This window comes from Epinephelus moara, chromosome 15 (genome assembly GCF_006386435.1).
Source record: "Epinephelus moara isolate mb chromosome 15, YSFRI_EMoa_1.0, whole genome shotgun sequence".
NCBI lineage: Eukaryota > Metazoa > Chordata > Actinopteri > Perciformes > Serranidae > Epinephelus > Epinephelus moara.
The window spans coordinates 7,738,611-7,750,663 of record NC_065520.1 but is presented as its reverse complement, the minus strand read 5'-3'; the positions used below and the strand labels follow the sequence as shown (position 1 = coordinate 7,750,663).

At 40.7% G+C, this 12,053-nt stretch overlaps 2 protein-coding genes and 4 non-coding genes across 6 annotated transcripts; all 6 read right to left on the bottom strand.

The window, feature by feature from the left end:
* Positions 1-760: 760 nt before the first annotated feature.
* wdr12 (WD repeat domain 12) lies at positions 761-4,760 on the bottom strand. The gene is made up of 13 exons (XM_050063364.1): positions 4,583-4,760; positions 4,132-4,226; positions 3,907-4,001; positions 3,605-3,711; positions 3,398-3,513; positions 3,166-3,320; positions 3,017-3,062; positions 2,846-2,931; positions 2,583-2,723; positions 2,215-2,320; positions 1,954-2,086; positions 1,207-1,279; positions 761-1,094 (listed from the first exon to the last, which is right to left on the bottom strand). The coding sequence occupies exons 1-13, from the start codon at positions 4,621-4,623 to the stop codon at positions 1,017-1,019; spliced, it is 1,272 nt and encodes a 423-aa protein (XP_049919321.1). The 5' UTR covers positions 4,624-4,760; the 3' UTR covers positions 761-1,016.
* Positions 4,761-6,577: 1,817 nt separating this feature from the next.
* nop58 (NOP58 ribonucleoprotein homolog (yeast)) lies at positions 6,578-11,459 on the bottom strand. The gene is made up of 15 exons (XM_050063363.1): positions 11,294-11,459; positions 10,784-10,860; positions 10,603-10,655; positions 10,220-10,344; positions 10,000-10,136; positions 9,728-9,792; positions 9,251-9,385; positions 8,897-9,042; positions 8,554-8,680; positions 8,204-8,367; positions 7,969-8,103; positions 7,625-7,686; positions 7,380-7,534; positions 7,155-7,282; positions 6,578-7,069 (listed from the first exon to the last, which is right to left on the bottom strand). The coding sequence occupies exons 1-15, from the start codon at positions 11,336-11,338 to the stop codon at positions 7,007-7,009; spliced, it is 1,617 nt and encodes a 538-aa protein (XP_049919320.1). The 5' UTR covers positions 11,339-11,459; the 3' UTR covers positions 6,578-7,006.
* LOC126402079 (small nucleolar RNA SNORD11B) lies at positions 8,439-8,521 on the bottom strand. Its single transcript, XR_007571160.1, has one exon. It is a non-coding gene; the product is annotated as a small nucleolar RNA SNORD11B (small nucleolar RNA).
* Positions 8,774-8,856, bottom strand: LOC126402078 (small nucleolar RNA SNORD11B). Its single transcript, XR_007571159.1, has one exon. It is a non-coding gene; the product is annotated as a small nucleolar RNA SNORD11B (small nucleolar RNA).
* Positions 9,877-9,965, bottom strand: LOC126402077 (small nucleolar RNA SNORD70). The gene has a single exon (XR_007571158.1). It is a non-coding gene; the product is annotated as a small nucleolar RNA SNORD70 (small nucleolar RNA).
* Positions 10,478-10,565, bottom strand: LOC126402076 (small nucleolar RNA SNORD70). The gene has a single exon (XR_007571157.1). It is a non-coding gene; the product is annotated as a small nucleolar RNA SNORD70 (small nucleolar RNA).
* Positions 11,460-12,053: the final 594 nt, after the last annotated feature.

Below are 12,053 nucleotides of genomic sequence, written 5' to 3'. Positions count from 1 at the left end.
CCCTCATAGCTAATAATAGGCTACAAACGCGGACTACACGTGGCCTAAAACTCAGTATAACCAGCTGAAATTTCTACTATCTCAAATTCTATGTGTTGCAATTGTCTACATTCGAAGAAATAAAGGAGCAGCATTACCCGTATTTGTCGCTTTTTGAAATAAAAGCAGACTTTCAGCCACCCCACTTTGACATTGTAGTACAATTAATACTCCATAGTGACACCTCTTCGTTTTACGCCCTCTCTGGTCAAACCAGTCTGAGGAGGAAAAAGTCCAGTTATCTACCACACAACAAGATTTTCTTTTGCGAGCCCTAAATGTAAACAAACAATATATTTAATGATCTCTTATTTCTATCATCAGTAGTCTATTAAGCCACCATGGAGGTACAGAAATTTTCTTCTTTCCTCTCCTATTAAACATCTCATGACCCCTCAGATTTGTCTGTCAACCTTTTGGAGAGTGCACCACCCGGGTTGGGAACCAAACCAGCTTACTGTTTATAAAGTAGTTAAAGCGTTTGTTCACCCCAAAATCAACAATACTCATTTTTTTCTCTTACTTGTAGTGCTGTTTATCAGTCAAATTGTTTTGGTATGGTATGAGAGATGTCTGCCTTCTCTCCAATACAATGGAAATAGATGGCACTTGGCTTGTGGTGCTTAATGTGCCAAAAACATACATTTGCAAAACCACCATTAAAATATCAAAAAATAAACTGCCAAGCAGAAAAACTGATGAAACATGAGATAGAGGACACTTTGTAGGAGACAAAATTAATTTATAGTTTTCTTAGGTTACAGGAAAACAACGACAATCTGTAAGAAAATAGGTGTAAAAATTGAGGGGTAAAAATAACCAGGACAGCAAAGAACAAAGCAAGCAAAGTTCTGTACTGTACAAAATTCAAATTCACTGCTGCTTTCGTCCGTCTGTCACAACACTGATATTGTCCATCCTCCCATCCTTTATGTCTGTGGTGATTGATGTGGTGGAGTCCATGCTGCATGTTGAGCCTACGCCCCCGCATCTGTCTGACAGGCTGAGTATCTGTAGGTGTACAGCTTATTATCTGCACCTCCACTTAACATCAGCTGAAAAGACACAGACAAAAGAACAGCAAGTTAGGTGTTGTTGAACTGAAATATTTTAAGCTGCTGCATATTTGTCTTCAGTATACTGTTGCTTTTTTTCCAGCAGTCTTACCCCACTTTCTGTCCAGTCCACACAAAACACTTTGTCTTCGTGGGCCGCCAAGTCATACAGAGGAGCCTTACAGCTGCGAGACATAAGAGGATCATGTACCTATTAGCTTTATTCACTGCATGCCTTTAACACAGAGGTTTAATACACAAAGAACGAAGAATATAAGAAAACCACAAAAAGGACAAATATATACCAAAATATAACAAAGGGCAGATTTCATTTGAGCGACGAGATGCAGTGGGTGTAGGCTAAAGAAACAGGGAGCTTCCTAAGACAGGAAGCTTGATCCAGACAGAAAGCTGTTTTCTTTCAGATGCCTGGAAGTAACAGGATGTCCTGCTCTACGTCTGCATGAGTGACCTTTCACACTGGAACAGCATAGGTTATGATCCAGCTTATGCTCTGACAGCTTTTGAAAATGAAATCAAAATATAAATGGTCTCAATGTAGCAAAAAAAAAAAAAAGGGAGGACTGGAATTTATTTGGTGCAAAGTGAAGTTGGACAAACGTGGGTGCAAACACCAACTTCCCATGACCTTAAAGAAATAATTGGGGTTAATGACTGATTTAAAGTCAGTCAGGGAAGTCATAACGTATTGGACGATGGACTACAATAACATTGATTTGTTGACAAAAACAAAATACTGTAGAATATCCTCTAAATCCTGATGGGATTATGTTACCGACGTCTGATTGCAACACACATTTTTCAAAGTATACACAGTAAAACTATGTGCTTCACAGACCTTCTCGTATCCCACAGTTTGACCAGGTTGTCAAGGGAACCGGAGACCAGCTGGTGCTCATGTGACGGCGCCCACTTCACAGCGGTGACCCAGCCAGTGTGGGAGGTCAGAGACAGCAGCACCAGCGACCCGTCTGGAGAGGAGAGGAGGCGTTTATAACAGTGAAGAGGAAAGGTGCTTGCAGAGAGTGGAAATAAAACCATGCTGCAAAAACAGCTATGACAGTGTCTGTCGTCTGTGGTATTTTGAAGGAAGTGGTACCTTTGGTTCGAGGGTCCCATAGTCTGATGTGTCTGTCAGTGCTTCCTGAGGCCAGCCGCCGACACAGAGGTGAGTAGGAAATACAGTTAAACACTTTACTGCCCGTCTGTGGGAAAGGATGAAAACATCGGTCAGTTTATTTTAGGAAATGACAAATAAATAGTGTCAAAATGTTTCCAGATTTCTAACGATTTTAATAATGTATGTATGTATGTATGTATATAAAGAGCACTGTATTTTACTGCCCTATGTTCAAATGATGTTCAATGCTACTGTCTTTTAGGCCTTTATTGACTGTAAATGATAAAAAATAGTTTGTTTGAAACAGCTTCGTTGACCCAGTTTCTGTTTTACAGTGTGTTTCTCACCAGTGTAGTCTTCATTCCTCCTGTCTCGACGTCCCACATGCGGATGGTGTGGTCCCACGATGCACTACAAACTTCCTCACTGTCGCACCACAGGACAGATGACACCGCCTCATTGTGTCCAGATAACGTCATCAGGGGGGTCTGTGTCAGTATGACAACATTAGAACCTCATTTTTTTAATTTCCCTGCAACATGTTTGCCTAATACGTTCGTTTTATATTAGCAGCTTAGCCATACTGATATAACTGTCTTGGATCACTCACCCTAGTGAGGCCGAGCTGTTGAGTCTTCTGTTTCTTCCTTGGTCTGTCCGCAGGTTCTTCAACCTCATCTGCCTCGTCCGTGGGTACTGTAAGAACAAGGTTGTAGCTTGTTGGGGAGTTGCTTTTTATTCAGTCATGCTTAACATGCAATAAGTCATTCTGGCAACCTACCTGCTGACCAAATCTTCAACATTTTGTCCCAGGAGCCACTGCAGAACTGTATAGGAGCAACACAAATGCTTTGAGTGACAAATTACAACTGTTAAAGTCATTCTCCATCCTTGATTTTCCCCCATTTGCCACTATCCACCCCTCTTTACCTTTGAGCCAGTTGGGTCTGTTGCAACAGTATCAACGCTCCCTGTGTGTCCCCGACAGCAGTGTCTGGCTTTCACTTTGTTCCTCTCCGAGTTCCACTCCCACAGCAGAAGGGTTTGGTCCAGAGAGGCCGTCAGAAGCAGAGAGGTCAGACCATCTGCACCGGAGCAGACGTTTTAAGAAAGGCTGCCGTATTACTAGCAGAGTGAACATCTGCCATTCTGTCCTACTCACCTCTTTTGACCCAGGCTACATCCTTCACCACATCTGTGTGTCCGGCCACCGTCATCACCGCCTTGCCCTCCACAGACCAGATCCTGGCTGTCTTGTCATATGATCCTGTAAGGATCCTGCAAATAAGTAAGTTAAAAACAAATAAAAGTAAGCAAAACAAACATAATGTCATATTGCTGGCTCTTGTTTGAGATGTGGTCGTCTTACCATTCAGTGTCTGCATCCACAGAGCTAATCCAGTCATCGTGCATCATGCACTCCTCAGGCTCTGGAGCTGTGACCCGCTCTACGTACTCTATCTCCACCACTTCTTCCTGAAACACAGACAGATGCACCGATGCATAAACATCAAGTTCCCAACAATGAAGTCCCCATTCATACCTCCGCTAGTTTAGACTTAATCAAACACTGTATGCATGCACATGTCAATCACCAGAAGTAGTCAGTGCCAGTAACGTTGCAGACACAAAGCATATTCACGCAGGTTTAAGCAGACAGGCTGATCATACCGTTGATATGCCTTCTGTGTCCATGTGAGTGGACAGCGGCGTTCGCAGGAACTGACCCCTGACCAGGAAGTCGAACTCCACTTTGCTGTGAGATGCTGTGGAAAAAGAAAATTACACGTGTTCAAAATATTGCAATTATTGGCGTTAAATGTGTATTAAAAGTGTAATAGTAATAGCCCTGCTTGGACTGGAAACTCAGTGAGCCAGAAATAGTCACATCTGTACCATTTTTAGCCTCCAGCAGCTTGTTGATGACATTGCTGAGGTCCTGCACTTCAGAGGCAGCAGGGATGGAGAATGGGACATCATCCACAACATACCTGTGAAGACAGATATGTTCTCAGTTTGTACCCTACACCCTTCAAAATGCATTTAATATTAAATTGACTTGTTTGACATAAAAGTTACTATCTATATGAGGACAGCAGTAAGCCATAGCATTGGATTGTTAGCATTAGCTGGCTAACTCAACAAGCTAAAACAGCTACGAACCGTTTACAAGCAAATAGCAATAGGAGATGTAGCCATGAGTTACAGTACACGTGCATGGGTAAAAGGCAGAGTAGTGTCTCACAGTAGTGTCGCACTGTTTACTCTAAGTTACAGCTCGTTAGCCAGCCTGCTAGCCATCCCTGTTAGTTTACATCTGTTCAGATAAAGGGAATTGAAAACGTACCTTTGGTTCTCTGTGAAGAACCTCGCTTGTAACTGCGACATTTTTTAGTTATATGTGTCTCTTACAGACCACTAGCGATGTGAATCTAAGATATGGCGAAGTAGTTAGTGTGCTCCTTCATAACACATCGAACTCCCATGTAGTTATGCCATGTGGTACCAATGCTAGGCGCTGTAGCAGAGCACAGATGCAGTCGATCGATGATGCGGATCTGTGTTCCTCTAGTAATGACTTGTATCCATAGACTGCCCTTACCATTCCTGCGGTGTTTTTTTGCCATAAGTCTGTATATTCAGGAACAGCTACCTCCAGTGGTGAGAAAACTATTCAGATCCTTGACTAAAAAATACACCATTATAAATATACATATATTGTACACAGAAAATACAACTTGAGTATAAGTATCTAAGTATTGTAAGCAAAATGCATTTAAAGTATCAAAAGTACTCACTATGCAGGGATGGAAAGAACTGACCCAGCGAGTATTATGCTATAAAATATATTCTTGGATTTATCGTTGGATTATAATTATTATTGGTTCTAATTGTCTTTTTTGTCTCTTTTTAACAAAACAAAAACAAACAAAAATCAAATAAATTAAAAATACACATACATATACATATCTACCTACACTGACACATTCCTATCTGTCAGCACCGCTTCAGTCAGTCATTTCAAGGGCCCAAGTTTCATTTCAACATTGACAGGCAGTGCTGTAGTGGTGGTTGATGAGGAGATATATTTCTAGGAAGGAGGAGGTGCAGGGTACCGAGGAGGTGGTCGGTCTGCTGTCCATATTCCTTTTTAGTTTTGTCCTCATATGAGGACATCATGGTTTACTTGACCTTATACTTAATTCTACTTAACTTAGACCTATTGTCCTCATTCGTGGACAATTTTTGTGCCATCTACTGGTAAATAGTAAGACCACAACACACTAATCCGTGTAAAAACAAGATGGCAGCTTAGTCTGCAGCCGATCCCGACACAGAAGTGGATAAGGTCCAAAACCTGATCACATTTTATGGTTAATATTGTTTGTAGTTTGATATGGAAACAAATTTGACTAACTTTAACAAACAGTACTACCACAAACAGTAGCAAGCTAAGGTACTGTTAATTAGGAAATACTCATTTAAAGACATTAGGATTGTCACGTTTAAGGACATTGGGACTTAAATATAGTATAGCTAAAAGAAATACTAAAATGCATACCAAACAAAAGTTCGGGTCTCAGGAGGATATTGTAATCTGACAGAAAGAGGTAGGTTTACCCCATATACCTGCATTTTATTTATCCAGCACTACATCACTGTTGGCGGAACACATATATTGGGGTGTTTGATTGTCCTAAACCAGATAAGTTTGAGCATCAAACACTGAATTTTCTGTGTTCTGGTACATTTTCATCAGTTTATAGTGTCAGTGTCTTTAACTTTGTCACAACAAAAATCCTCTGCTATAGATGTTTTAGTGGGGGGGAAACATTTGAGGGGGGCGTACCCAAAATCTATATGGCTGATGCAACGTTGTGTGCAGTGTTTTGCTGTTGCATGTTTTGTATGAAAAAATCTTCATCTTCACAGAAACTAATGCTCTCAGATTAATGTGGTCAAGTAGGTATAAAGGCAGCATTAAATCTGAATTAGTATCTTAAATTTGTCCTTCGGTACAGTACTTTATTGTACGAAGTCACATTCAGCCCATTTGTGATGTCATATATAACAAACTGTAGGCATGTAACCTTCTCATAAGGATATTATGTGTGCAGGTAAGATTCGTCTCATGGTTATAAATCTTCAGAAACACTTATTTTTCAGAGGCTGAGGTGGCTCACTCTAAGTGTTTGAATTAAGCAAGAATGCATTTTCCTGCTTACAAGCTGCACTGTTCATTCTTTCCAAAGTAAAATTGTCACGCCCGAGTCCTGCACTGAATAATCAAATTACATTTTTATATTTACACCACTGCAGCATACACAACCAAAAGACACCATTACAGCAAAAACTGTTTATTTCACAGTCTGAGACAATAAAAAGATTTGTCAAAAAGAGATCAGAGGAATCTTTCCTCAGCAACTCATCACTCTGCTCTGACTTTGATGCTTGTCTGATACAGATGTGTTCACAAATAAAAATCAACATAAAACTTTGAAATCAGAGTAGTAGATTACAAACTTAACATTGTTTAAAAAATATAGATTTACATTTTCACTCGTTCTATACCTGGAAATAATCCATGCATTCAAACCACACTGTTTGCAGTTATAAAAGGAGATCGAATGATGATTTTCTTTAACATGAACTCTTTTTGAAGCACAGACACAGGCATTCAATACAGTTTTACCCTTAGACATAAACATATGACACAAAACTAAAATAACATAAAACTATAACAGAAAATATATACACACTCTCTGCTATTTCACTCGTCTTCTTCCTCCTCCTTGACCTTCTTTTTCTTCTTCTTTTTCTTCTTTTCTGTTGACTGGAGAGATAACACAAGTCAACACAACTGGAAAATCTGTCAAATGTCATATGAATGATCTTTAAGCTTCCAAACAGATTGTTACCTCTGTTACTGCGACCTCTTCCTCTTCCTCCTTTGACACCTCAGGTTCAGCCTCCTCTTTCTTGTCCTTCTTTTTCTTCTTCTTTTTCTTGGGAGTATCCTCTGCTACTGCGGATGTCACTGCTTCTTCTACAAAACATGCAGAAAAAAAAAAAACACTTTGAGCATCATTAGCTCCACTGTGGACGCAAAGCCACAAGATTAGGTCCATTCCCATTCTTCCCACCTTCTGTTACTGGTTCCTTTTTGGGCTTTTTGGATTTGACCGCCGGTGTTACAGGCTCTTCAGCCTCCTCCTCCTCCTCGACCTCCTCAAACTTCCTCTTCTTTGAGGTGGAGGGAATTGTAGAATCTCCAGATGGATCGTACATTCTCACTTCACTGTGGAGAAACAAGTAGGTGCTTAACATCTTTGACATTTACATGTGGAAATACAGAATTATTGAAAAGGGACAGTTTGAGAGTGTTCACCTCTTGTGCTGGTATTTGTCTGCCTTTGCCATTGCTTTGCCTGTTCCACTGATTCTTCGGATCTGGGGAGAAAAGAAAATGGAGACAAAAATCAGATAAGAAGCAGAGAGAAAGCCCAGAACAAATACCAGATAGATAAACATTTACCTACTTAATCAGCACAGCAAGAATGAAACGAGAAAAATGATCTGGGGCCAATATGTAACAATAAACATGAGTAAATTAATTCTTAGTGCAAGGTAAGACTCAGAAGCATTCTAGAAAGAAACTGGAAATAACTTTGCGCAAAGTCCAGGTGGTGTTATGTACAGTGGTAGTTGTGATACCGGAGTAGTTTTACTTACTCCTTTCTCCTCCAGCTGGCGCAGCCTGGCCTCCAGTTTGGCACGGTTCTCTGCTCCCATTTCTGCATTTGTGTCCTCTCCCAGGGCATCGTAGCGAATAGCCAGGGCTGCTTTAGCTGCCAGCATTCTGGAGATCTGGACAAATATGATGGAAAAACAGAGCCCGTGTTTATTTTCCTACCACCAGACAGTGATGATCACTACCCAGTCCAGTTACCGGTCCTTCTGAACTTACCTTGCCCTTATTCTTGGCAGTGGTCTGGCCCACTAGGGAGGCATGGTAGATGAGACCGTACTTGGGAGTATCTTTGCGAGTCTTCAGGGCTCTGAAAAGAGCTTTCTCGGCTCCAAGGATCTGCACTGTAGACGCCGGATGCTTTGCCAGATTCAGAAGGGACCCTTAAAAACAGCATGGAGAAAGACAAGTAAATATGCTGCTCCCTCCATCACCTGCCCATTGGGTCTCTTTACACAAGCTCAGATGAGGTAGTGACTTAAAACCATCAGACATTTTCAGGAAAGTGACATAATGTCGTCATCATCACTGCTTGGCTGTATTTCACACAGTCCCTTTCTGTGACTCACCTGCATGTGAGATGAGCCGGGCGCCGACCAGCTCACCCACCATTACTGTCAGGTTGGGAGCGATAGCCATCATTCTGTTCTTCAGGTAGTCGTACAGCTGAGTGCGGTATTCTGAAATCTCAATAACCTGTTGAAAAGAAAGAGATACGGTTTGCATTACAACTGCGAGCAGAAAAAAGGTCAAAGCAGTTATGAAGTGAAGACCTGGAGCCATGAATTGCGACTGTTCAGATGAGGTAGTGACTGAAAACCCACATGATTTGTTCAGGGTAAAGACAACTGTCGTCATCATCACTACTGTCACTTGTGCTCACGTGTAAAGAAAAAACAAAGACAGACATACCTGATCGCACAGGTGCTTGATGTTGCCAATGTCCTGCTCTGAAACCTCTGTTCCCATGGAGATCTCAGCAGCCAGTTTAACTTCAGCCTCGATTTCCTCTGGAAGGATTTCTGACAGATCAGAGCCAGCTACATTTGTGCGATCACCTGGAGACACACAGAGATACCATCATAAATTGTATAGCCTGGTGAAATTTCAAGGAGCTTAGAAGATATGAAAGAATAGATACCATCCAAGCCTATCAAAACTTTAAAAGACATGGGCTTTACCAAGCAGGGGATTTCTGGTGAAATGTGTTTGTGTGTTCCGCTTAAAATAGTAAAGTACAAATACAGATTCATTTTTTTTTTTTACCAATATGGCGGACAGCTTTGCAGTAGGCCAAGTTGTCAGTGATGACTTTGCCCAGCTCAGGAAAGTGCCAGCCGTACCACTCTCTGCAGCGCATAATGTAGTTGTTAAGCTCCTTATCCAGGTCATCCAAAAGAGCTGTGGGGACAAAGACAAAAATACTAAACGTCAGACTTCAAATTCAAATACACAGCAGACATTAATCATCATTAAAAATGAAAAAGTTAGTCATTCCATTATCATTTTATGGTCCTTTTGAGAAAAAAAATGGGAGGGAAAAAAGAGACTAAAATGAATACATTTTTTGACATTTGTTGGCAATTGTGATAGTAATTTTAACTCTTTTCTGATATTCCACAGGCCAAAAAAATGAATCTGTTAATCGAGAAAATAAACATCTGATGACTTGATAATGAAAAGAAATTAGCTGCAGCCCTACACATCACTAATGTTTTTCTTATTTCATAAAAAACAACTTACAGATGGCTTGCACAATCATCGTGTCCACTTTGTCTGGACTGAACTTCAGCTTGTAGCGGGACAAACTGGAGAACACAGAGAGAAGAAGACTTATTAATGACTCATTTCACACGTCAACCTATTTATCATTTTTCTTTGCTTGATAGGTAGAGACTGCTGCCTCAGTGGTAGTGACGAATGCTGAAGAAAATCTACACAAGTGTTTCAGACAGCAAGTGTAATCATAGGCAGCAGTCGCATTCATGCAACGCTGTAGCTGTGTGCCACCTTACCTGTGAGCCAACCCCAGAGACATGGCACTGATCTCCCTGGGAGGAAGTCCAGTGATGAGGCTCTCCATCTGGCCCCTGATGCATCTCATCAGTTCAGCCACTGCAGGGCTGTGGACACAGCTCAGGTCCATCTTTTCCTGCAAACCAGAGCCCGTTAAAGCCATCACTCTTGCATATAGTGCTTAGCCACTAATATGTACGCAAATGTTGAACCCCTTACTTTGATGACACCACCGAGTTTTGCATCACTGATGGCCAGCTGCTCGTGAGCTTCCTTGGCAACAACTTTCTTCAAGACTTTTTTCAAACTCTTGCCAACCTTTCCCTCAGTGAGGGCAGTGGCAGCTGAGAGACAAAGGATGGAAACACTGCATTAAAACACGCCTTACAAAACTGATGCGTAAAACCAGAAAACAGTCAACTGAATAAGCCTAAGCCAAATAACTTTGTTCACCATCTAAACTACCTCATAGCATTAAACACTGTGGTCTCAGTGGTAGTGACGAGTACTGTGGAAAGCCTCATGTTTTAATCAGACACAGACATACATCACAGACCACATTCTCACTGTGTACATAAGTGGACAAAGATAAATCTCATTACCTGCCAATGCCTCCGTTGTGTCCTGAAACTTCTCAAAGTGCTTCAGCTTCACACTGGAAGGGGAAAAAAAACAAAACATTTAATACATGCTTTATCATAATTTCATGAGCCACACAGTATCACATGATGACAACTTGCTGATTCCATCATGTCATGGCTGAAAGCACCGCTCAACACTTACACTTTGTTCGCCTTTTCAGGAGTTTCAAACTCCTTGTACAGGCTGTCGACCTGCTGCAGCTTGGATTCATCAAGGACCTGGAATATAGCAGAAGCGAATTAGATAGGTGTCATGCATTAATAAAAGATCTGAGCAGAAATGACAAATACTACTAGGTAAACATCTTTAAGATTTGTGTGCATGTGAACATGGTGATGTGAAGAGTAGAAAGTCACTTATTAGAGCCTCAACATGCACACGTGGTCACGGGGCCCTTACACCGCTACCTTGCGTTAGCTTGAGCATTAACAAAAACACTCACGCAAAACATTAATTTAACCCGTACGCATGTCTGTGTACAAATAAATTTATTATTATTTTAATTTGCTCACTGCCAGTCACGTTACATGAAGCTAAAGCAGCATGCTTTCTGGATAACTAGCAGCGAGGCTAACCTAAGCTAACACAGCTAGCTAAGGCGTAATAACTATATCTGCTTAAAGCGACAGGAAACACAAAGTGAATACATACTTTAAATATAGCATATCCAGCGGCGGTCTCAAATAGCACCAGCATTTTGGCGGCGGCTCGGTTACTTTACAAAGTTTCAAACTCTCTATGTAGAGAGCCGTCAGGTTTTCCTCAAAGCCACCACGCTGCTGCTCCCACTCTGTCTGAAGAACATGCGGCTACATAGCACCCTGCCGGAAACTGCTGGGTTGCCAAGTCAGTTCACTTGAGATCCCCCGATATCAAAAGTACTTTAAGCCTTTATCAATATTTCATCTGATTTTGAAACTACAACGCATGTTTTTTCTTAGAATATAAAATATCACATTAATGTAGTGTGCGTTGTCAACCTAGTTTAACATTGCAAATGTTTCATTTTATTGTTAACAGAAAAATAACAGCGAAATGGAGTTGACTAATGAGAGTGTCACCAAAACGTGTCCGGCGTCTCAGTTCTATACCATTAAAAAATATATTCTGCACGTTTTTTTCCCCCATAATTAACCGAATATTCGTTTATTTTGCATTGCTCTGATACTCTTTTTAAAACTCCCCTCCTGTAATGATTTAAAAAAAAAAGCATTGAAAACATCCCCCACGTTGATTTAAAAAAAGATTAAAAACATCACAGATAACTGAATAATTCAAATGTATAATTTTTGAATAATCAAAATAATTTAAATGTATAATCTTAAAAGACTTATGATGTAGTGGCGCCTGTTATCATGTGATCATCAAATTTTTAAGTTTATTTTACTGCTTATTTTTTCTTGTTTAAATC